The sequence below is a fragment of the Vitis riparia genome, chromosome 14 (assembly GCF_004353265.1).
Source record: "Vitis riparia cultivar Riparia Gloire de Montpellier isolate 1030 chromosome 14, EGFV_Vit.rip_1.0, whole genome shotgun sequence".
NCBI classification, from domain to species: domain Eukaryota; kingdom Viridiplantae; phylum Streptophyta; class Magnoliopsida; order Vitales; family Vitaceae; genus Vitis; species Vitis riparia.
Window position 1 is genome coordinate 25,541,289 of NC_048444.1, and position 25,364 is coordinate 25,566,652.

General features: G+C 34.7%; 2 protein-coding genes across 2 annotated transcripts in view; one reads left to right on the forward strand and one right to left on the reverse strand.

The window, feature by feature from the left end:
* LOC117931100 (piezo-type mechanosensitive ion channel homolog) overlaps positions 1-19,004 on the reverse strand; it is a 31,718-nt gene extending 12,714 nt beyond the window's left edge. The window contains 14 exon segments of the mRNA XM_034851973.1: positions 17-190; positions 410-538; positions 1,977-2,154; positions 2,253-2,468; positions 2,726-2,810; positions 4,688-4,803; positions 9,511-9,697; positions 9,805-9,961; positions 11,328-11,485; positions 11,639-11,696; positions 11,699-11,797; positions 15,896-15,976; positions 18,169-18,302; positions 18,895-19,004. Coding sequence (XP_034707864.1) covers positions 17-190; positions 410-538; positions 1,977-2,154; positions 2,253-2,468; positions 2,726-2,810; positions 4,688-4,803; positions 9,511-9,697; positions 9,805-9,961; positions 11,328-11,485; positions 11,639-11,696; positions 11,699-11,797; positions 15,896-15,976; positions 18,169-18,217 — 1,687 coding nt within the window. The 5' untranslated portion in view covers positions 18,218-18,302; positions 18,895-19,004.
* Positions 19,005-21,838: 2,834 nt separating this feature from the next.
* LOC117929524 (phosphoglycerate mutase-like protein AT74) lies at positions 21,839-25,125 on the forward strand. The gene is made up of 2 exons (XM_034849830.1): positions 21,839-22,380; positions 24,403-25,125. The coding sequence occupies exons 1-2, from the start codon at positions 21,921-21,923 to the stop codon at positions 24,837-24,839; spliced, it is 897 nt and encodes a 298-aa protein (XP_034705721.1). The 5' UTR covers positions 21,839-21,920; the 3' UTR covers positions 24,840-25,125.
* The last annotated feature ends 239 nt before the right edge of the window (positions 25,126-25,364 follow it).

The following is a 25,364-nucleotide window of genomic DNA, read 5'->3' on the forward strand; positions in this document are numbered from 1 at the left end:
TAATGGAATATTTTACCTGACTGTGAGAGAAGTTCCCTAGCCAATGAGCCTTTCTGTTCTAATGCTTTAGAAATCAAGTTGAGCTGCAGAATGTACAAAAGCGCAAAATGCCCCTCACATAGAACAATCAGGGCTTGGCGTATCCTCCTACTTATGGTGTGACTCAACAGATGGATCATAAAGAAAATCACTGAGGTATGATACAGAAATCAGCACGAGTCAGTACATTACTAAGTTTCTCTACATCAAAATAACTAATACATAATTCAGTGATACCATATCCAAAGGCATCTGAAAGACGGAAAAGATGGATGCCTTCCAGGAGCATGTGAATTAAAAGTGAGTGAATGCATAAAGAAATTGAAAATTTAAATAAAAATAGTTGAAAAAGGTGAGGGACTGAACATACTGTATACAGCATGAATGAAGCCAGGCTTCGTGGCAATAAGAAAAATCAGCGCCAGCACTATAGCACGAGAGCTTTTGCGCAGTCCCCATGCTATTGTGGCTACAATCAATACTTTTGTCTCTTCTTTTTCTGAAATTGAAAATCATGATGAAATTTATGGAGATACAATCACAAAAACATGGATATAAGATGAGGCTGAAACCTTTTAAGGATAAATAACTGAAAGAAACTAAGCACAAAAAAGAATTGTGAAAACCATTGCCATTGTTTATGCTTTGGTTAGGTTTATGCCAAATAAGAAAATGCTGCTTAGAAGGAAGCAAATAAAGATTCCACTGTTATTGGGGCACTTCCAAAGTAAGGGTTTAGCAGTATCTGACACTTACGTGTATGTAACAGTTGAATATTTGGCAAAATATTCAGTGTAATGTTCTGTGATGTTTCAAGTTCCTATCAAGAAAAAAAAGTGCTACTATTTCCCATGCTTAAGACAAAGAATCATTAGAAGGAATTCAATCAACCCTAATGGTGAAGAAAAGACAATTTCCAAGTTTAAGTATCCTTCAGCTAAATCGATAGTCTTGTGGACCTCATCCTCATCAGGAGACTGGTGGCTTTCCTTTGTCTATCTATTGATAGACTTCCTTGTACAAGAATACACAAGGGTTCAAAGTAATGTTCAACCTTTTAAGAATAAATAACTGAAATGAAAGTAGGGAAAAAAAAAAAGCACAGGAAAAAATTGTCAAAAATCATTTTCATTGTTTATGCTTTAATTAAATTTATGCCAAATAAGAAAAATACTACTGGGAAGGAAGCAAATAAAAGATTCCACTGCTATCAGGACTCTTCAAAGCAAGGGTTCTAGCTATATGTGACACTTAGACATATCTAATAGTTGAATATTTGATAGAATTATTCAATATTATGTTCTAAGCCATTCAAGCTAATATCAAGAAAAAAGGGCTATTATCTGCACACTCAGAGGAGTCATTAGAAGGACTTCAACATAGGAACCCTGATGGTAAAGAAAAGATGAGTTCCAAGTTTAAAGTATCCTCCTGACAAATTGCTATTCTTGTGGACATCTTCCCCGTCAGGAGACCAGTAGCTTTCCTTACTGTATCTATCCACAGACTTTTATGAACTGTGATGCCTTGACTTATTTTATGAGTTTTGGGTTGACCCTTAGAAGGTGTTCTTTCTTTAACTCTGTTTCCTTTAGTCGTTGCCTTTTGCACTATTTTGAGCTCCCTGTTTATATTTCCTGTGTAAGTGGTTCCTCCCCTTCGGTGCTTCCTTTTGATATATATATATCTCCATTTTGTGTACACACAAATAAGCACCAAGGTGCTAACTTATGTTAATTCTTTGTGCATGAAGTATCTATTTCATTCATCAGATATTGGTACAGGCATAAACAGTATCTTGAATGTTAATGCTTTGGCCTAGACATAATTAATATTACGTATCAAGCAAGGTCAATAAGCTATCTTCCCAAAATAAAATTAGCAAAAATATTCAAGACACAAGTATTCTAGCAACTTACGCTATGTTATTTACTAACCTTCTGTAGTACAATTGTCCCTTGTGGATTGTCCTTCTCGATCAGACAAGTAAAGGAAAACAGAGTTGCTCACAAGATTACCCAAAGCAATAAGAATTCCAAGACAAAATTGTGCTAGTAGATAAAATCCTGGAATAGGGTAATGCCATAAGCCAATAGTTTCCCAAATCTCCATGTCCTACAAACATATGCTAAAAGATCTCACCAAGAGAATTCAACTATAATTATGAACAGGAGCACAAAAGGATTTACCAGAACAGAGATAACAGAGATTACCTTCCCCATTTTCTTATTTAGGAAAGCGAATGCCACATTAAAGATATATGTGCTGGCCGCCCACAGGAGAATGAAAACAAGAAGCAATCCATTTAAATGGTGCAGGTGAAACACAGAGGGAAAGGCATATAGAAGGTGACCAACATATGCAAGTAATCCAAGTGCACAGAGGCTTGCAAAATGGAAACTCCAAAATGAAAGTGCAAGCAAGGAGATCTGCCATATTCACCACTGAAAGCTTAAGTAAAAAAAAAAATTATAATCTCAATTGTATCAATATATATCAAGAGAAGGGGAAAGACAAAGAAAACTCCATGGAAAAGCATAAGTAATAGGCATTACTAAAAAGATAAAAATCATCCAAATTGGAAAACACGAGTGGTCAACATCTAGTATCACATGAGTTGGAAAGCAAGAGATATATTTGCAAAAGGAAGGAAATCTTACAAAAAAAAAAAAAAACAAATGCCTACCGGAAAACCGTAAGTGAAAAAGTTGATACAAAAGGTCCGAAAAACTGCTCCCCTTAGTAGAACATTAGCATGCCGTACACCAGATCTAGAAAAGATATATAAGAGAAGAAAAAGTAAAGTGCTATTAGTTTGTTGAGAGAGAGAGAGTTAAAAAGGCTTTCTTAGAAGTAGGATGTACGATAAAAATCCTAGAAACATCTTAGAAGCAAAATGCCTCCAAACAATCTTATTACCAGACAATACACACATGTGGGCAGACATGTTCACAAAATAAAGCAGTGGGGTGAGGGGGGAGAAGAGAGATATGGAGAAGGAAAAACACATGCCTAACCAAACAGACTATTGGCTACAAAAAATATATGAGACAAAAGTTTTAAAATCTGAAAGCAAATATATCCTCACATAGACAATGCAGCATGTATATGATTGTAACAATTCTTGAAACCTCAACCAAACAGAGTCTTAGCCTGACTATTTGGGTTCATTCACACAACCTATCTTCTTGTTCCACTCCACCTTTGCCCATATTGCTCATTAAATCATAAAGCAATGCTTAATTCCCCATTACCTTGGCCCCCATCATTTACATTCTCTCCTAACCCTTGCATCGCTTCCAACCTGCTCATACAACTCCTCATTGGCAAGTCATCGATCTTTAGCAGGGCCAAAGCATCTCAACCAACTCCTGAACCTATGTCCCTAATTAGGCCTACCTCTACCTTCTCATGAATTCATTTCACTGTTAATAGCTCATTTGCACTTCTTCACTCATTTCCACTTTGTCACACCGAATCAAAAGGAATGGTTTATTGTTATGCATGTGGTATACTGTTACAATTGAACTTATATCTGTATTTAAATGGTTTCAATATTAAGTTACAGAGCATTGCTTCTAACATTATGAATATTTTAATAAAATTTTCCTGCTCTAACACATGATATGCTACATTTCTTGAAATTTGAGCCATGCCTATAACTTATTTTTCTTTTTGATGGCTCGTAAATGTCCACTGATTTTTTAGCCTAAATCATTTACCTAATTTTAAAAATCAATAAGAAGCTTCCTGCAATAAAGAATATGAAGATTTAACTTCATAGACAGAGCCTAGACGACCTACTGTAGTCTTGCCCTAGTTTGAAACATACAATGATTCATATTGATAAGAATTGATTTCACATTCGATAAACTTACATTCAATCCTTCCAAAAGAGTTCAAATACTCATTTTTTTCCCTTCAATAACTTTGAATCTGCTGACACAGTTTAATAGTATCTTGAAAACACCCCTGTCCATGCCCTGGCAGAGTAACTTCATTATAAAGATGTCAATCAAACAAAATCTTAATCACTAAAAGTTCCTATAGAATAATTGCTCCATGAGTGTTACTTTTATTAGAGCATGATATGAATGGACCAAAATCCTAACAGCTTAAGCTTTTTAGAAAATTAATAACTTAACATGGTATCAAATCTCTGGTTAACCGGAGATCTCATGTACAAGTCCTCCCCCATATATTTTTCTGCCTGTTTATCTATGATAACAAACCTATTTGTTTTACTTTGTGAGGGAGAGTGTTTGAACATATGTATATTATGGGGCCCACATCCTAACAGCTTAAGCTTTTAGGAAAGTTAATAACTTAAACAAATTTCATTCTAAATATTGGACAGGAGATCTTTGAAATGAAATTTATCATACTTGCCAGAACACAATAACCAACCAAACAGAGCAATGAAATTTCAACACTTGATTCTTTGAAAAGATCCTTGAAATTATGTTTTCTTGAGTACACCACACACTTCAATCTAAAACCATATCAGTGCCTATTTTATGCCTTTTTATCGCATGCTTAAATTTCTTATTGAGATATATTGACAGCAGTAGTGCCGCATACTTAGCAAGACAATTCTTGAGGCGAGAAGAGATATGGAAGGTCACATGAATAAAACAACCCCCAGTACCTCGATTGACGAATAAAAAATGAATGCTTGGAGGGAAGAAGCTGCTCGGTCAAACTGTTTTCTGTTGAGGACATAATGAAATCCATTTCCATAAGATCACATCTAACCCAGGTTAGCTGTAACAAAAAAAAAGTATATATATATATATATATAAGAGATAACAGAACCAAAAAAAAAAGTAATACATAAAGAAATTATCCTACTTTCTTGGAACAAAAACTAAGGCATAGCAATTCTCATTTTCAAAATTTGAGATCTGAACAATACACATTTTTTACTCAGCAAGTTGTATAGGACTCAAATAGCATTTTGATCATGGGAAGTTGCATATGTGACGTGGACCTGGATTATCCAGTTTTTCAGCCACAATTTAATCTGCTGGAAACCAAAATGGTATTATGTATCTCTTTATAAATTCCAATCATTAGCAACACAGTTTATTTTATCAGAAACAACCATTTTCATTATATTGAAATGGTAAATAAAAGAAAGATGAAACAAAACTAGGTGACACTGAATTGATTGAAAGAAAAGAATGTGTAGTTAATATTAAGAACATATATTTTACAAGTAAAGAAAAATGAATGCCAAAAGGGCTGCATCCTATCTAGATAGGGTGTATGCCAGCAGCACCCAAATGAAGAGGAAAAGAGAATAAAACTAAACACAGATCAGTCAGAAGAAACATAAGAAAGAGAACAATGGAATGCAAATGAAAGTTAACACCCTCCCTCTCTAGAGAAAGGAGCTCTTTTAATAGGGCATCCTTTCTCTAGGGTGTTCTTGTGATGGCTCTGTATTTTTTGGGCTCCACATACACCTATTCTACCAATGCTAAAAGTAGGGGGAGTGGAACATGTAAGCATCTTTGTGTGGGCAATTCCAAGTCAAAATTCCCATTGTGTTTCTCCTAGCTCAATTGCTTCAAATCCTCCATCAGACTCTTGTCATTTCCAAAGTGTTTGTGATTGAAGATTGCTAGAGGACACGCTAAGTGTTTTTGAGGTGAAAGATAATATCAAACATTGATCAACAAAGTTTTAATCATTTATCCTTGTAAGTTTATTTTGTGTATTGGCAATTCCGGGTCAAAATTCTCATTGTGTCTCGTAGCTCATGTTCTTCAAATCCTCTCTTGGACACTTGCCTTTTCCAAATTGTTCGTGTTTGAAGATGGCTAGAGGAATTGGTAAGTGCATTTGAGGTGATGGATGATCGCAAACAGTGATCAATCGTATTTTAAATTTTTATCCTTGTATTGGAAAATGAAAGTGAAGCTTAAAAGTGTAAAACATTGTGTTTAAAACATTTGGATCAATTTCTGATCAATCGAACTAAAGAGTAACAGTTTATCTTGAACTCAAATTTTTCAGTCTTGTCCGATCGATCAAATTTCAATCACACCTGCAAATTTTCATGATTTTCCAAACAAATCTCAACCATTGGATAAGTTTCAAAACCCTAATATTTAAGCCCTCTTTCCAGATGTAGAGTGGACAGCCATGAGAGAAAAAACCCTGGGTTTTTTAGCTTCAAGTTTCTCTTACAATATTGGGGAGTGTTTGTCTTGTGAGAAAATTTATGGGTTTGAATTGAAAATAAGTTTTTGAGCGAAAAATCTTTAGTTTCAAATGGGTTGATTCATTGTGTTCTTCATCCTATCTCTCATATTGCTTTCATATCCAACTTATTAGGGTAAAACCCAAGATTCTTCTTGTGTAGACTCAAAAAGAGGCCGAAATCAAAGCTTGGAGTGGATTCCAAGTGTTTTCTTGAATAATAATGGTGGTAGTTGATGCCTGAAGGTTCTAGACAAGTGGTCCGGGAGAGGATAAAAGACTTAGGCTAGGTAAAACCTTGTACTCAGCTATTTTTTCTTCATAGTGGATTATTTCATTGCTTGAGGCTTGTGGTTTTTTATCTCTTTGGAGGTTTTCCACGTTAAAAAAATCGGTATCATTGTCTCTCCTTTCTATCTTGTCTTTTGATTAGCATTTCATGAGCTTATGATATTTTTCTTTGCATTATGGTGATTGAATTAATTGGAGCATGAGCTGAAATGTGTCTATTGAATATTTGAAAGAACAAGATATATGTTAGTTGTTGTTGATTGATGACAAGGGGCATGTGAAAAAGAGTTTTTTATATTGATGCAATGTTTTATATATTAGGTTTGGGGAGTGTTGTCTCATTTGCATGTGACTTGCATTGAATTACTTGTTTAGGAGAGTGTTGGTGCATCCGTTGTTACTTGTGATTTGCTTGTTTGTTCATAAGGTTGAAAAAGAAGATCATTGTATAAGGGAAAAACAGGGGAATTGTGCTCATTTGTGAGATACCATCTCTAATTGTTTTAAAAAACACATATTCACCCCCTATTATCCATAAGTGAGATTCATCTTCAATCCTTCTGTTGAAAAATGGAGGTAAAGCTTAGGAGTGTCAAAATTTGTGTTAAAACATTTGGATCAATTTCTGATCAATCAAACTAAAGGGTAACAGTTTTTGTTGTACCCAAAATTCCACTCTCATTTGATCAATCAAGATTCGATCACATCGGTGAATCTTCATTATTTTTCCAAACAAATCTTAGTCATTTGATGGGTTTTAAAACCCTAGTATTTAAGCTCTTTTCTAGATGAGGGAAACACAACTATGAGAACTAGGTGGTCTCCCTTGAGCTTCAAGTTCTTTACCTATTTTGGGAGTGTTTGGTTTGAAAGAAAATTTTATGGGTGTTGAGCTAAAAATCATATTTTAAGTGAGAAAAAATTCTTTTAAAAGGGTTGATTCAATGTGAGTTCCATCTCTACTCTCATATTCATCATATGTGGATTCAAGAAAATACTGAGATCAAATTTGGTGTGGACTCCAAGTATGCTTTAGAAGAAGAAAGTGGTAGTTGAAGTTTGAAGGTTCTAGGCAAATGGTCTAGGAGAGGATTGCAGGCTTGGGCTAGGTAAATCTTTGTACTTAGTTAATTTTCTTCATGCTGGATTTTTTTATCATTTGTAGGCCTGTGGTTTTTTCTCTTTGAAGGTTTTCCACATTAAATCTAGTTGTTATTGTCTTTTACCTTTATCTCATCTTTCCATTAGTTTATCTTAGCTTATGAAATTTCCATTAATATATTATGTTGGTTGATTGAGGAAATGGGCTGAAATTGGATCATTTAATCTTTGGAATAGTGTGAAATAATCTCTAATTTGGTTTTGATTTTAATAGAAATTTGAAAATGTGTTTTTTGAGTAGTTGAAATGCCTTATAAATGTTGGTTGGGGAGTGTTGACTCATTTGCATGTAAATTGCATTGACTACCTTGTTGGGAAAGTGTTGGTGCATCCATTCTTGCTTTTTTTTTTGCTTGTTTGTTAATAAGATTAAAAAAGAAGATCAAAACAATTGGAAAAATCAGGGGAGTGATTAGCATTTGTAAGGTACCATCTCAAATTGGTCTAAAAACACCTAACCAACAGGCCCCCTTCTCGGTGTTAAAAACCAACCAAACCAAAGCCCAACCCAACCAATGGACCAGGATGGGATGGAGTCATCTTATATTTAGTTGCTTTGTTTGAGACATCAAGCCACCTAAATAGGCCTAAACCCAATTTAATTTCTATCTGAATTATGAATATGCAGATCTCATATGACTAATAAATTAATGGTTTTTTGCTATAAAGTTATGCTGTAATTGTAATTAGCACAAGTTCACACTTCTTTTTAATCAACAAAATAAACTATAGCACTGTAATTTGTCTAGAAAAAGCATTCCATAACACACATCAAGTTTCCTTACCATAAATGGCATTTTCCGTCTAAGATGCTATAACATATGCTTGAAGATGCCAGCTAGTTTGGCTACAAAGGCAAGGGAGACTAAATATACCCCAGATGTAAGTTCAAATTTTTTCCTGAACTCTGTACCATCTTCGCTCTTTTTCCAATGATAAGTGACCCCTCAGGAATTCCTTCCTTTTACCTATCACTGTGTCCAGGCAAGACTCCATTTGATGCCACTCAGAATCAGATACATGTCCTCTCAAGGAACTGTTTCATTTAGCAATAAATGTGTCCAGAATCTAATTCAACCATTTCAAAAGAAAATAAAATTTGAAGGAATTTGCACAATAATTGAGTTACTCCGTGTTAATTTTCAACAGAACTAAGGTGATCAAATCATTTTACTTCTCTCTTAACAAGAAATTTTTTGGTATCCTATGATTTAATTTTTTTAGAAGCTACAAATTGGGGGCTTCCTCCTACCTAACCAGGGATGTCAACTGGGTGAATTGTTTACAGAACAGGGAAAAGAGGGCCCAAAAGTTAAATAATGACAGATAGTCCCTTGGGATATAAAAGTATCCAAGTTTTCTTTAACAACATCTATCATCTAAGGGACAGAATAAACTCACACTTTCAAACTCATCTAGTTGCGCTAACCTACAGATTCTGAGACCACTAATTGTTGGGGTTATTGATCATTTGCTCGTAAGCTAAAACTTAAATGTTTCAAGGTGGACAATCACATAGCTTACTGGAGGATTAGATTTTCCATAAAAGATAAAAGAATAAGAGAAACATATTAGATTAATATCCCTCTCAAACTTCTAGTAATGGGTTATGATCACATTAATTAAAATAAAATCAGCTCACATTCCAAAGCATCATTGTAGCATCCAAAAGACTCTTAACAGAAGAGTGGAACCAAAGGAAAGTATATGAACTATATTATGGAATGTGGGTTAGATATTAACCAGTGCACTTCTACAAGGGAATTTGCAAGCACATGAAACAGGCATAAAATTGAAACAAGATATGCTTACCATGTAGTAGAAAAACAGAAGGGAAAGACCAGAACAAATTTCTGACCACTCTGACTCTGCAGATATTTTATAAAGCCCAAGGAAATTAGCAACCCACATAAATGTCTTAGTAAATTCGATTGGAAGCTGATATACATACAGCACAGCCATGTTTAAGCCTGCATACAATAAAAGATACCTCCACCACCTTCAAATCCATATGGATAAATGAAAATCAGTCAGATCAATAACAACTGATGTTAATCAAAATAAGCAGTACCATGTAGTAAAAAAAAGGAGTCACAAAATGCTTACCGAAAAAGACCTAAGAAGTTGCTTGTTAAAGACCAATCAACAAGCCCACTACAGCTACAAATAAAAAATGGTAAAGAAGTCCATGACGGGTGGCTAATCCCAACAACAAGCTGTACAGCAGGCAGTAATAAGCAGCATAGAACCCTCAGATGAGAACCTTCAATGCAGAAAATAAGAAAAGAAGCCAAAATCAGCATCCAAGGCATGATTAACACAAAAATAACATGGTGACCAATGCTTATGAACTTAATTTAAAGCATGACAGAAATCTAATTGTAGAAATACAGATGGATGAAACATAAGGAATCCTTTTAAGTTTGATATGGTATTTTGTCACCTCAGATGAAGAGAAACTGCCATTTATCTGATTATTCTGAAATTTAAAAGAGAGCGAGCAAGAGAGAGAGAGAGAGAGAGAGAGAGAGAGAGAGAGAGAGAGAGACCAACGACAATTGAAAGAAAGTCAAGATTTCAGATGAAATTTATAATTTGAAATCCTAAGAGTCCACCCACTTGGTTGAGAACTAAGACCTTAACAAACACCTTGAGCTTTCATGTTGCACAAACTTCCTATGAGTTTTATACTTGATTGGAGGGAGATTTACAAGATTAATACGAGAAACTTAGGAATCAAGATGAGTCTCTGACAGTCTTAACCTTAACTTCAGTGACTGTGGGAAACCAAGATAAATGGGCACTGGAGGTACTTTTAGACATCATTTGGGTAATTTGGTAAAAGTTTTCTGCAGCCAGCTAGGCCAGGATTGATATTGAGGCCGACATTTTAAACTTATTGCACAGGATGACAGAGACAAAATCCATAGGCATTAACAATTTGGAGGTGAAAGGGGATCAATCTACCATTCTCCCTGGGGTCTCTCAAGGTAAGAAAAGGCATTGGAGGTTAGACTCGTCGATCTGCAAGACCATTGCTATGGCAAAGATTTTGAGGTGCTCCTTTACGCGGATCCTTCCACAAGGCAATCAAGCAATTGGCCAGCTAGACAAATGGAACGCAACCTGGGCAAATAGTTTGTGAGAGATTTTATGTCCTTGCCCTGGGATGGTTTTATTCCATAGTCCACAGGACCTTAAGTGGCATTTACTATTGATATGCCTCTATTTTTGCATTATATTTTTCTATTCTTAAAGACAGCTCATCATTCAGGTTTTTTTTTTTTTTTTGGCCTTTTGATCAGTAACATTTTTCTTTTGTATGTGTCCATGTTGGGACTCATCCTTCTTTTGAATTCTTTTCTTCAATGAAATGTCCAGTTCCTACAAAAAACATTTATAGAAACTTAAGTGTTTTCATTAGTTAATGACCCTCAGATTGATTTACTTCACCCAATAACTTTCCATTCCTGTTTGTGTAGATCTTCAAAATGGATGTAGAAACACCGGACATCCCAAATGAACTGTGAAAGAATTGTAGAATATGTCCAGATGTAGAAAACAAAATAGAAAATGCATAATTAATTAATTTTATGCATAAGAAAGAACTTGATTTTACAGTGACAAACCTATGCGTTCAATGGAAGAAAACAAATGCCCCAGACAGGAATTTCGGTGATGATCCAGACCAAATTTACTCCCATAGATTTCAAGCAGAGCAACAGAAGCCACTAATAGTTGTATGACCAAGAAATATATTACTGATGGACACCTCCAAGACTGAACCCTGAAAGACCATTCCACTTTAACATGTGCTGGAGGATTTGCATAGAGAAGTAACCATGCAAAATTGGGAAAACTTTATTAAAAATAATGCTGGCATGAAAGAAAAAGAAGAGGACAAAAAAAAACTTAGATATTGTTAAATATGAGTTTCTACCTTAAATAACCCATCAGCTTTGCCCACTGAGCATCTGCTACACTCCATTGATCCCCTCAACAGCCCAAATAATATAAAATATAGCATGTGAAAGAATAGCCAAGAAGGAAAAGATAAGCATGCACCATGATAGCAGATACCGCCTCTGAAAACGAAAACCTATTGAATGTCAAAAAAAGAAAACATTTATAATCAGAGTCATCAAAATAACAAACAGAAAAAACACTTACATGATGAAACAGATGAAAATTCTGCTCACTGACATTCCATTTTGGATAACCGATGATATCTGCTCATTAACTACATTAATTGCAGAATTTTTTTCCAACACGTAGTTAACTAATTACATAATATGGCAATTATGGTATATATCTACAACAATGGTATATATCTACTCATTAACTACTTTCTTCGGCCAGTTATAAACATTGTGGTCAATGCTTTTTTTTCTTTTTTTTTTTATCAGAAACAATAATATAGTGTATATTGATAAAAAGTGCAAGAGAAGGATGAGGGATCCTCCCCACAAAATACAAGAATCTGATCAGAATATGACTTAAGCTCCTCCATTATATAAGGAAACCTATACAAAAACTAGTCCAACCATGGCTATTTATCAAGACCAATCAAAGCTCCTCTTATTGTTGTTCACCCCTTTTTAATTACAAGGCAAACACCAAATAAGTTGAATAACATTGAGAGGAGTGTCTGTAAATGTAGTAGTACAAGAAGCCCATAAGGAGGAATAGAAATGAAGTAGATCCCACAATGTCTCTACCATCCTCAACTTTTCCTTAAAGATCCTAGCATTTCTCTCTTGCCACACGATCCAAGGCAAGGTGAGACAAGCGATTTGCTAAAGGGTCTTGCCTCTAACGGAACTCCCTAAACCTCTAAAAGAGATGATCATCATGTCGCATATGCTCCTAGGCGGAACCCAATCCATCCTCACTAGACTAAATAACTTGTACCATAACCCTAAAGTAATCAGGCAATGTAGAAAAAGATGATCAACCGACTCTCCACTCCCCACACATAAGATGCTCTATTCAAGGTTAAGAGATTTGTAAGATCTTCTCAACTATAGCAGGTCATCGGTGTTCACCTTCTTGTGCGCCACTAACCATGCTAAAGCCTTAACTTTAGATGGAACTTTTGAAATTTGGCTAGAAACAACAGATTTGAAAATGATAAATTGGACAAGGCCAAAAAGAAAGATTTTACCAAGGATAAACCTAAAATGGAAAGAGACCAAGCTCTCATAGATAGGACAAAAAGAGACTAGTGCACTAGGTTGAGTGAAGACATAAGCCTTTCAAGGCTCTCAATTTCCAAATATGTTAGGTTGCAATGAAAGTTCAAGTTCCAAGACAAAGAAGAAGAAGAAGAAGAATTGCCAAGGATTGTTGAGATGGTGAGGTTTTTTAAAGTGGTAACTCTATAAAGTCCTGCAAATTGTGAACAAAAAGGTTGATTTTCCCACTACAAATATTCCCAAAAACAATTTTCTCCTCATCGCCCACTACAAAATAGATATGTGGAGAAAAATCCTGAAAAACTTGTACAATGGCCTTCCTAGGGCACTGATGTAACCATCTGACTAAAATGTTGGCATCCCATCCATTAGGATGTGTCCTATAAATATTCGAAATAACTTGATTCCAAATGGCAAAACTTTCCTTAGGGAACCTTCATAACCACTTCCCTAATAGAGCATGATTCTGCAGAACAGTCTTCCCGAACCCCAAACCTCTAAACTCCTTTGGCCTACACACTATGTCCCAACTTATTAGATGATCTTTTTTACCCTCCCTAGCCCCCAACCAAAGAAAATCCCTTTGCAATTTCTCAATCTTTGAAGCTATTGATAATGGAATCATGAAAAGAGATAAGAAATAGCAAGGGATATCAGACAAGCAAGACTAAAGTAATGTTATTTGTCCCAAAGACAAAAATGCTTCTTTCCACTCATCCAGTCTCCTTTTAGATTCTATCACTATTGAATCCCAAAATTCGCTTGCCAACAGATTCCCTACTAAAGAAAGACCCAGATAAAATAAGGATCAATCTGAAACTTTACAACCAAGCATCAAAGACAAACTAGAGACCTAATACTCACTTGTATTGATACCAGAGATAGTGCTCTTATCTAAATTAATCCTTAGCCCAAAAATTGCTCAAATACCTACAAGATTAACTTGAGTTTTTGCAGGTCTTCCATAAATATTCTAGAGAAAAAAATGATATCATTTTCAAATTGTAAAAGAGCTACTCTAGTTCTATTCCTACCCACTATAAAGCCCTCTAGAAAATCACTATCCTCTGATTTGAGCATCATCCTACTTATGACATTAGCTGCAATGGTGAAAAGGAAGGGGAAAAGAGGATCCCCTTGTCTTCAAACTCTAGTTTTAACCCATTCTTTGGCATTTCCATTCACTAGGATTGCAAAACTTACTGAAGACAAGCAACCTCTCATCCAAGACCTCCATTTTGTGCTAAACCCTTTTCTCTCTAGCAAATGATCAAAAAAACCCCAATCCAAATTATCATAGGCATTTTGTGGTCAACGCTTGTTGCAATTAATTTATTAGAATCAGCCAAAATCTGCAAGAAATATGTGAAGAAAAAAAATGAAAAATGAAGTGTTCTGTAGGAATATGAGAGTTACAAGTAGTTGTATCACCATTGTTTTTTATATTAACCAAAATTTCTCTGGAAACAACTTAATAAGTAAAACTTTTGAGATGCTAATCCTTATGGACCAAGTGGCCTATGGATCTATTTATACCATAAGATATCAATTTCAGAAAGATCAGTGCAACATAGAAAGACATGACTCATTTTACATAGAAGCCCTTCGTTCATCAATACATGGGTAAATGAATCAATCGCAGCCCATTTGAAATCCCCATCAGCAGTTGGCAAAGCTTACAAGAAGTTCCAAGAAGGATGTAGAACAAAAGACATTCAGTACATAAGACATAACCATGGATATCAGAATTTTTCCTTGTACTTTTTGCTTTTTCTTTTTTTTTCTTTTTTTCTTTTAACCTGTGAAAATACACCTGATCACAACTGAATAAGGATGGTGAGCTAAATCATATTCATTTCCTTATAATTGTTTTTTATTTTCTTTCGCAACCCTGTGCATTAAGAATTCAATTGGACGATAGAGGAAAAGCAAAACACTACTTCAATAAATATTATACCTTATAACTTATACACAAGGGCACATGCAGAGGGTTGAGGACAATTTTTTCTGGTTCATGTTATTGACCATCAAATAACACTCAAATCAATTGGATGGCAGGTCAGGTCAACTTTAACAGATACATTTTAAGCCTTAGAAGTGACTAATGCAAGCCATCAGCAAGGCTTAGTATAAATGTGCGAACATACCTTAAAAAACACAGTTGCTATGGTATACATATAGTATAAAATACCTCATTGTTGTGCCTCCTTTTAGGCACTTTTACTATATTTTCTCTTTTGCCTATCAAAAAAATATATATAAAATAATGTAGCTCCAATCTGTGGACATTGATGTTGCATCAACAAATGATTTGCATGCCAATTATCGCTAGAAACAGCAGCTACCTTTTGGTGGGGGGATCAGGTCACCATTAAGTCTAATTTTTCTCAAAGACTAAACGAGGTGTAGCCTTCAGCTAGAATCTTCATATCCATGATTGCACAAACATCTTTAGCCCTTTACTCCATTTTTTATTCCTTTTCCCTTCTTTTTGTGTGCATCTTACTAGAGAGTGAGGGAAACTAAACCTTTATTCTTTTCAATTTTTTCACACTCATCTTTCTGAAGTATGGAGATATCTAAAATTCGACTAATCTAGAAATTCTTCCCCTCAATAGAAATCACACATATAATTGTAGATGTGCCTTTCATCCTTTTCAAGTCCATGTAGCCACCCTCTCCCAAAGAACAATTGAATTACAACAAAGTATGTAAAAAATTGATAAATCTAATCTAATTTAAGTTTCTCAGGACATCTCTTGGTGTCCAATTGTACTATTTGATCTCTTAGGCTCGTTCCTTTGTGTTGAGCTTGAAAGATAGCTCATATTCACTGGCATCTAATTCTTTTCCCGCTAATACAATTTCTCTTGTTTATCATCCACATAAAAAAACTATAAGAATAATAATAATAATAATAATAATAATAATAATAATAATAATAACAACAACAACAACAAGAAAAAAAACAATAATAGACAATAAGAAATGGAATGGCTTACCAATTTTTGGAGCAAAGAATTGAATAAAAAGAAAAGCTAGCAAATCGACCAGAGATATTAAACTCCAATCAAGTAAAGCACCTGTTTGAAGCAGATTAAAAAAAAATGGAGGGAAACATTATAAGCAAGTTGGTATATTTAGAAAAGAAAAGGTTGTGTCAGTGTTTGTGTAGATTCAAATGTCTGGAAAATACATGACAACAAGAATGATATAAATAAAATCACAAGACCTCTCAATGGAGCTTCTAGATTGCTACATTAGAAAATAAAATAAAGCAAAAAAAAAAAATTTAATTGGATGAAGCCACAATACTAGATTGAAATTAACATGTACTTTCCACTAACAGGAAATATGTTTATAGCCTCATGGAATTACCATATTAAGAATTGTTAACAACTTTAATCGAGAGCCATTGTGCCCACGGGCCAAAATCAAAAGGCAACTGCAACTAACATTCTTAGAAAAGATAATGTATTCTCTAGATTTTGTCCACAAAAATTGGGTATTTTGATTACGATTCTATGGATATTTGAAAATATTTTTTATAGTTAAATAAATTAACTCCTTAGGAAATGATACATTCTGGATGATGGTTCTTGTGATACTAATTGACCATTTGAACGTCAAAGCTTGCAATAAAAGATTCTTGAACATCTTGTATGCCTTGGTATGCCCTTTTTGCTTAGCACTATTCGTGAAATTTTTGTTTGACTATCAAAAGAAAAGGTTCTAGAATATCCTTTTTCTTGATGCACTTGAAATTAGATTTACCTTTTCCTATTTTAATCAAAGTCCATGTTTCCCCTTCCTATATGGAACAACCCTTTTCAAACTACCAAATATACTATAAATTCTTTTGACCAATTTTTATGAAAGTTTCTACACTTTCATATGTACAACCATCCATTGATGTCTCATATTGTGTAATTGACCAAAAATTTTAGATGGATGCTATTTTGAGCTTGGGATGGCGGCTAAAAATAACATATTGCACAATGGACTCTATAAGAGAAGCTGAAAGTTGGGAAATGTCTCAGAAATCTAGGAGGGAAAAAAACTGTAACGGCAAACATCCAAGCAAAAATCTCACGTTAAAGGTGTAAATAGGTACACATTACTATAGTCACTTTTGTTTGTTTTTTTTTTTTTTTTTTTTTTTTTAGACAATGAAATCATCAACTAATGGTAGAAGTGTCAAGCCAGAGACCAATTGAATACTCATTCAAAAGAAACTCAATTCTATTAAGAAGTCAAGGTATGAAATGGATAAAGAGCCTATAAACCAACCCACAACCTCCTCTGGGATCCAATAAAGTTTCTTTGTGAACACCCATAACTCAGCCTTCCAACTAATTGAAATGACCTTGCATATACGATTCAAAGCACCAAATGATCCACAAATATTGTCTACAACTATTATGTCATCAAAAAATTTCTGGTGGTGGAAAAGAAAGATTCTTGTCCCCAATCATTAACAATCAAATCATCAAATATGCAGAATTTATCTAGTATATTCAACTAAACCTTATAGTCATACCTAGAATCAGCTATAGACGTATTTCTTCACTAACAAGACCCAAAACCATAACATCATAGATTAAATCGTGTATAGTTATATTATTTCCCACCCATTCAATCCACATTCTTTTTTGCCTTCCTTTTGTCCTCATTGCCCCTTCAACTTGAACAGAATTTTCCCACCTATTAGTGCATTTTTTAGTCTTCTTTGCATGCTAGATTTCAGAGCCATGCATCTACCACCTTATCAACAAAAAAATTCTATCCCTCAACTTTTGATCTCTGTTCTCTGTTCTACTTCTCCAAGATAAATTTCGATCTCATATAGCACAAATGCAACACATAATTCATCCATGTATTAAGAGCAATCAAGTCTCTCAAACTTTTTGTTATCCGCCTCTGTTTGAAACTTATAGAAGTTGAATATCACTTCAATATAAAGAGTAAGAAAGGTGGATTTTTCGCCTAGTCCAATCTGTGCAAATGCTTGATAGCATTTTCCCTTGGAAATGAAATTAGATCAGTCCACAAACTCTAATGCTGCATTTAGTTGCTGAAAAAAGCTAGGAAAAGAAAAAAATCAAAATGTTTTAGTGTGAGTTTATCATTCCTTCAACGTTCAAAATTTTTCTTATCTTCCTCCCCTAGGTCTTCTCAGCAACTAAAGAGACAAATAAAAAAAAAATTAAAAACTAAGACACAGAGAATGAAGAAATCATCCAACAGAACTTTGTAAGACAAGACTTGTGATCACCTGTCAAAAGCAGTATGGGTAATACAAATCCACTGAGGAACTTCCCCATGTCAACTTCTTTTGGACAATTGAATCACTTCAGTTTCATCATCTTCTCCTCTAGGATACACATTCTTCTGTAAAATTTGCAAATTCTAATGCAAAACCCATTGGAAGAAAACCAAATTAAAATTAAATAAATAAATAAATAAAAAAATCAACGACAACAACAATAAATTTAGAGCCGAATTTTGAAAAATAAGCTCTATAGTCTAACACAATACTTTTTTCTGGGTTTTGCTAGCAATGCCGTTAATGCTTTCTCTGAGTTGCAAAGGAAATAAAAACAAAAACAATAACAAAACAAAATCCCTTTGAAAAAAACAAACAAAACCTTTCCTTTAATATCTTTGGAAAAAAAGAAGGAAAAAAACGGATTAAACCAACCAGAGACCAGATTAGAAAGCTCGGTTTCTCAACATGGTCACTTTTTTCTTGTTTCTCTAACAATGGCGATTTATACAAAAATCCACGATTGGGTTTTTTAAATTAGAGTAGGAAAAAAAAACCCATTTCAAAAAACCACCAAATTGATTTCATCACTTCAAAGTTTCCGAAACAAAACCGAGAAATAGAAGAAAAAATGAGGGCGTCCTCTGATGTTCCAAATTGAGAAAGACTGGACACATCTCACGCATTAAAGTTTAATTGAGCCGAACCGGTCCAGAAAACGACAAGGGTAATTACCGAAAAACCAAAATAGAAAACAATTTCAGATTTGGAGAGGCCGAAATTTCCGGCTCTTGAGGATAACTGTTTTTCGATGCAACAGTGTTGCCTTGTTCTTCTCTGAATAAGGGGCGGCAACGAAGAGAAAAAAGAGGACGTTTTTGACATTTTACAGTTGGAATTCAAAAAAATGGACCCACGTTGATATTATCAATGTTCCCACTTTGTGGGATTTTGAATCGGAGAGGTGGCAAAGGTGTTTGGATCCGTGGAAAATGACATCCAGCATTGAATGTGATAACCCCTTGTCTTCTTTCTCCATTTTATTTATTTATTTATTTATTTTGTGTTTTTTTTTTCCAAATCTTTGTGATTTATCATTGACAATGATAGCTACTCAATCCCATGAACAAATTCTTACTTAGTATTTGATTTTATTCATAAATCTTTTAAGATTTGTACGTTTAATTTCATTACACCTATTTGGAGTGTCATTCATTTTTTTTCTAGGAAATTTATGGTACTAAATAACTATTATAAAAAAAAATTATATATTGATCGAATCATCCCTCTTAATCATTATTTTACCTTTCCATTCTTCCCTTCCTTTAATGTTGGGAGGAGGTTCATAGTTTTTTTTGTTTTGTAAGAGCCAAGGGAATCTGCAAGTTCACTTTTCCTCCCAAGTAGGGCAAACCTTTTCTTAAAGTCTGTTCATAGCTTGATTCACTTGCCGTCAGCTTGGAAGAGAAGGCAACAGAAAGTGTCAAAATCTGGTGTTGATATCGTGTTAGATCATAGATGAAACGAGAAGGCTAAGTTTTGTGAGTCACACTCCACTACATCTAAGGTGAATGGACCATTTGCTTATCCATTTCCATATGTCTATGCCCAACTTACCACCCTGACACACCAAAATGGAGAGAAGGCATGTCTTTTTCTACGTGAATCCACATCCCAATTCAATTAGGAGAGGAACAACGTGTCTCCATGGTGCTAAGGATAAGTCCATCTCCAAAACCCCCACCACTTTCTAATTAGCATGTTTGAAATGTAGACAATATAAATGAGAATTAGAAATTAATGTCAAGTATATGAAAGCATTGATATTATTTATTGAAAAATGTCATAATATACCCAAATGCAATAAGAAAAATAGATAAGACAAAACTTACGTGTCTAATGGTGGCATCAACTGAAACTTTTTTATTTTTCACAAGATTATTCGTAGATTAATTGTTAACATTAAAAAATAACAACTCCCTAATTAAGAAAAGTTGGGAGTCGAAGTTTTTCTCTTAAACCCACATATGGACCTATTCCCGAGCAGGAGCAACAACCCAAATCATCGTAACATTAAAAAGGTAAAAAAAATCAAATTTACCTTTAAAATTACATACTTATAACTCTTTGAACTTTTCTCTCTCTAAAACCCAATACATTTTTTTTTCTATTTTTCTTTACTTTTTTTTTTCTTCATTGTAAAGCCCATATTAATTGAAAGTCTTGTGTGTTAACCATAAAATAATAGTTTTCTAATTTTAGTCAAACTTAAAAAAATAATTTACCAAAGCATAAACTCTATAAATATTGTGTTTCCTAAAAATAAAAAAGTAAATAAATAATTTGAATCTAATCTCAATAATTAATTTCATTTCATTTCATGAATGTGTTCATTAAAATAAAAATAAAAATAAAAATTTATTATATGAAAATTAAATTTAAGTCTCGTTAGGATTTTAATTCCTCTAAACTAGAATTATAGTTATAATTTTTAAAAAATAATGTTATTTTTATTGAATACAAAATATTTTTTTAGATATTTTTTTGAAAAACAATATTTTTTTCATAAAAACTTTTCTAATAAAATTATCAAAACAAATATCTGAAATCTATATCGAATTGAAAAAGAGCTTTTTGCAAGAGGTAGAAACTCATATACCAACTTTATTTTCAAAGGGAAAAATCTAATAAAAAAGCATATCCAAGTTGTATTTCAATGGCTAGTAATCCATCTTAAGAGACAATTAAGAATATTTTTTAATCAACTACTGTCATAGTCTCTGACACCTCGGTCTCATATTGAGCTGAATCAGCTCTAATCTTGAGGTTAAAATACCAACCCACCCATGACCTGGCAGACCAGGCTTAGCCATTTTAAATACTATAGATTATCTCTGTCCTAATAAATAAATATAAGACATGGGACAGAGTCTCCTTATAACTAATTTGAACTAAAATGACACCTGTAAGACGTACAAAGTTGGCTGAAAGGTCAAAAGTGAACCCGGTTTGGATTTGGCCCTGCCCTTACCCAAAAGAGAAGAAAAAAGACCATAGAAGCTGTGGTTCTTTGAATCATGACCAAGCCTCATGGGAATCCAGTCAGTAAAGGAAGTGTGAAAATGTTTTGGACCAAGGAATCATTTTGAGAATGCTTCAGGGGTTGGAAGAATTTGACCATAAAGATCTTGTTTTTGAAATACTAGAAAACTTCATCCACATTCCAAACACCTCATCATCCTTTGTCAAACTTCTCAATCCAATCCTCTTCAACCCAATGTGTGCATCATCACATACCCACAAAAATTAAGAAAGAAAATTTAAAAATATTAAAATATTTTCAAATTTTTAATCCTGAAAATTTGGGGTCAAATATGGAAATTTTGATTTAAATCACTAAAAGTGTTTTTTGGAAGTACTTTGTTGAAGCAACTTCTAATAAAAGTAAACATTGTAGGCAAAGCTATAATAGAAGAGTATTTATTAATAAACTTACAATTTCTCCTTATTTTGTGGAAAATTATCAAGTTTATGCTATGATATAATTAATAAATATTTTTTAAATCCTAAAATAAATTTTGCAAAATTGTAATAGTAGTTGACAAAAGTTATACATATAAAAAATTCTGAAAAAGGGTTGGAGGCAAGTCCTGAAAAAAGAAGGAAGCTATAAATAGAGGTGATGGAGGGAGAGGGAGAGGGAGAGGGAGAGAGAGGCGTTGGGAAAAGATCAGAGCAGCAGCATTGAGAACAGAGGCAAAATGATAAGCCACCAACAGCATCATCACTCCCACAAGCCATTGCCCAAGAGAATAATACTGGTGCGCCATGGCGAGAGCGCAGGGAATCTTGATGGCACCGCCTACACCACAACCCCAGACCACCAAATCCCTCTAACCCCACAAGGCTTGGTTCAGGCCAAGCAAGCCGGCGAGAGGATCCGCCAGATCATCTCCGGGCTGTCCCGGGACTGGAAGGTTTACTTTTATGTGTCGCCTTATGAGCGGACGCGATCCACGCTGAGCGAAATCGGGAGGTCGTTTTCGAAGAAGAGGGTGATTGGAGTGAGGGAGGAGTGTAGGATTAGGGAGCAGGATTTTGGGAATTTCCAGGTGGAGGAGAGGATGAAGGTCGTCAAGGAGACAAGGTTGAGGTTTGGGAGGTTCTTTTATCGGTTTCCTGAGGGCGAATCGGCTGCCGATGTGTACGATCGCGTTTCCAGTAAGTGTTTTTCATCAATCTTGATGTTTTCTTTTGTCGGGGTTGGTGTGTGATTTATTGGTTTTTTCTTCTCAAGCAAATTTGATCTGGGTTTTGCTTTAAAAAAGCATGGAAAAAGTACTTTTAAAATGCTATTTAGGGCAAATAGTATTCGTTTTTTCATTGTCTGAAGTAAAATTTGATCTGGGTTTTGCTTGGAAAATCCATAAAAAGTACTTTTGAAATGCTATTTAGGTTAAATTAGCTTGTGAAATCACCAGACGAAACGTGCATTGTGGACCAGTCAATTGTGCATTTAATGAACTATGAGTAGTTTGGGGATTTATGGTTAATCACAGCCAAGCCGTGGCCGCTTGGGACTTGATTTCGGGTGAAGAATAAAATAGAATCAAGCTTAGATCTTTGCTTTTATGAGCTACATTAAGCGACCCTTGAATTGACCTGAATTAGTTCGTGTGCCTATTGAGTTGTCTAGCAGTTTGATGAGGCTCAGCTCACCTGAATAATGAGCTTGGAGATGAAGTTGAGCTAAGAGTTGTCTAGCAGTTTTCTGAGGCTCAACTCTAATATCAGCAAGCAAGCTTGGAAATGAGGTTGAGCTAAGCTTGTTTGTGTTGGGATGAGTCTAGAAAAACCCTGTAATTGTTGTTAGATTTTACATCCTTATGTCGAGTTAGAAAGGTGGAGAAAACAAAATACAAAGATTTAAAAAATACACTGATTATTGATTTACATAGTGACTTAACCCTTTAAATAAACCGTATGTCACAACTTAGTATGTTTTGCATCATATATAATTGGCTACCCGGACTGGGAATCCTAATGATTGAACTCCACTGACTGATTTGTATTCCAGAACATTGAGTCGAGGATGCCCTACTTGGCTTTTTTTCAATCACAGAACTTTTATGTCCATCCACTATGTTTGAAGAAACATATGTAAAGCACTTCACACTGAGAAGTTGCGTACCAGGAATGATTTTTATCTTCTCATAGCAGTTAGTATGTTTGGCTTTCTCTTGGAAGTAATGGGACAGCGATAGAGTTAGGCGTGTGGCCAGTGCTTTATATTTTGTGTTTTTATATTTTCATTTCTTTGGTGGGGGCTCAAGCTTTAATTTGGTGGGAGATGATGTTACCTTCCGTAGATGATGAAACTAAACTCAGAAGGCAACATCACATGTGGCACCCATTCCTCCAGTGAATATGTTCGTGAAGTATGCAGTGGGTGCTAAAGTCAGCATAACTTTTGGTTTAGATAAGTTCAATGGTTTGTTTTTCCAGCCACTTTATGAGAGGTTGCAAAACTTTTAACATTACCTAGTTTCACTGCAATAGTTTGCTTGTAATGGGCTTGCTGACATCATATTTTAAGGTCATGGAAAGCTATAAGCATAGTTGGTGTCAAGATGTGATGGCACTTCTGCCTGGAATGCAAACCTGTGTGGTGTCATGAAATTTTCTCTGCATTAGAATTCCTGTAATCATCAGGAAAAATGTAGTCACTCAATTTCACATCTTTAATTTTTTTTTTTCTTTTAAATTTTAGAATATACTAATTGTTTCCTCATATGTAGAATCAGAATGACACACCTACGATTGAGTCAAGAATCTGCTAGTTCTAAATGTGAAACTTACTGCTTCTGCCAGACTACCTGCTTTATTTGTTGTCTTTTAAACCCTGTGCACTGTTCCTCCCCATTTCAAGTTGTTTTTTATCACTTCTGTTTCCTTCTTTTTTTAAAAATTTTTATTTATTTATTCTAAAGTGGTGAAAGGAAAATCTACAAAGCATATACTCTGCATCAAATGCTGGGATGCTACCTTGTCATGGGTTGTACTAGGGAAATTGTTGTGTTTTTCATTTGGAAAAAAAGGGATAATTTTTTCCTAGAAAGTAGGAACCATAAAAGAAAGCATCTTCCTGCATTTAATTGCAGATAGGGTAAGGTTGTTGTTATTTTGGTTTCACTGTTCCTACCATTGAAATTATTATATTTATGAGCCCAACCTAAACTGCAGGTTTTCTTGAATCACTATGGAGAGACATAGACATGAACAGGCTCCATAATGAACCCTCAAGGGACCTAAATTTCATCATTGTAACGCACGGGCTAACCTCACGAGTATTCCTCATGAAGTGGTTCAAGTGGACAGTCGAGCAATTTGAGGGCCTAAATAATCTTGGGAACTGTGAATTTCAAGTGATGCAGTTAGGAAATGGTGGTGAATATAGCTTGGCAATCCACCACACAGAAGAAGAGATGATAAAATGGGGACTCTCCCATGAAATGATAGCTGACCAAAAATGGCGGGCACATGCTCACAGAGGTGATTGGAATGAAAAGTGTTCCTGGTATCTTGATTCTTTCTTTGAAAATCTACAAGAGTCGGATAGCAGTGATGAAGAAGAGAACGATGAACTAAATGGTCCAATTCCTTTGTATAAATGTGCATAGACTACCCCAGAGTTTGGTTATGATTCTTTGTATTCATTATCTGACATGACCTGCCGGCAGTATGCAAACTGGAGATGGGAAATTTTAATAAATATTGGATTTGATTTGGAAGCATCCCTTGAAAATATACCTTTTGGGCTTAGTTTAGAACAGTACATGTAAATACTGGACAGAAACAGTAGGTCTTGTAAGTTATAACCAGCATTGATCTGATAATTTTGATGGTGTCAAAAGTGCATTGAAACTAAATTTATGGATTAATGTAAACTCTTTCTATATTGCTTCACTGTTGTCTCCTCTTTGGCAATTATATCTGCTGTTAAAATCAATTCAATTGCCTTTTTATGTTGAGCTGTTTGAAGAACCTTAGAGTATCCCACTCCCATTTAGATCTCAGGAAAGGATGAACAGAAAAATCAAAAGGCTGATCAATGAGACTTTGCATGCATTACTGGTACTGAACTTGGGCCTGTTTGGAATGCTGGAATTGGGAATGAGCATGGAAAATCCATTTCATTTCCAGTT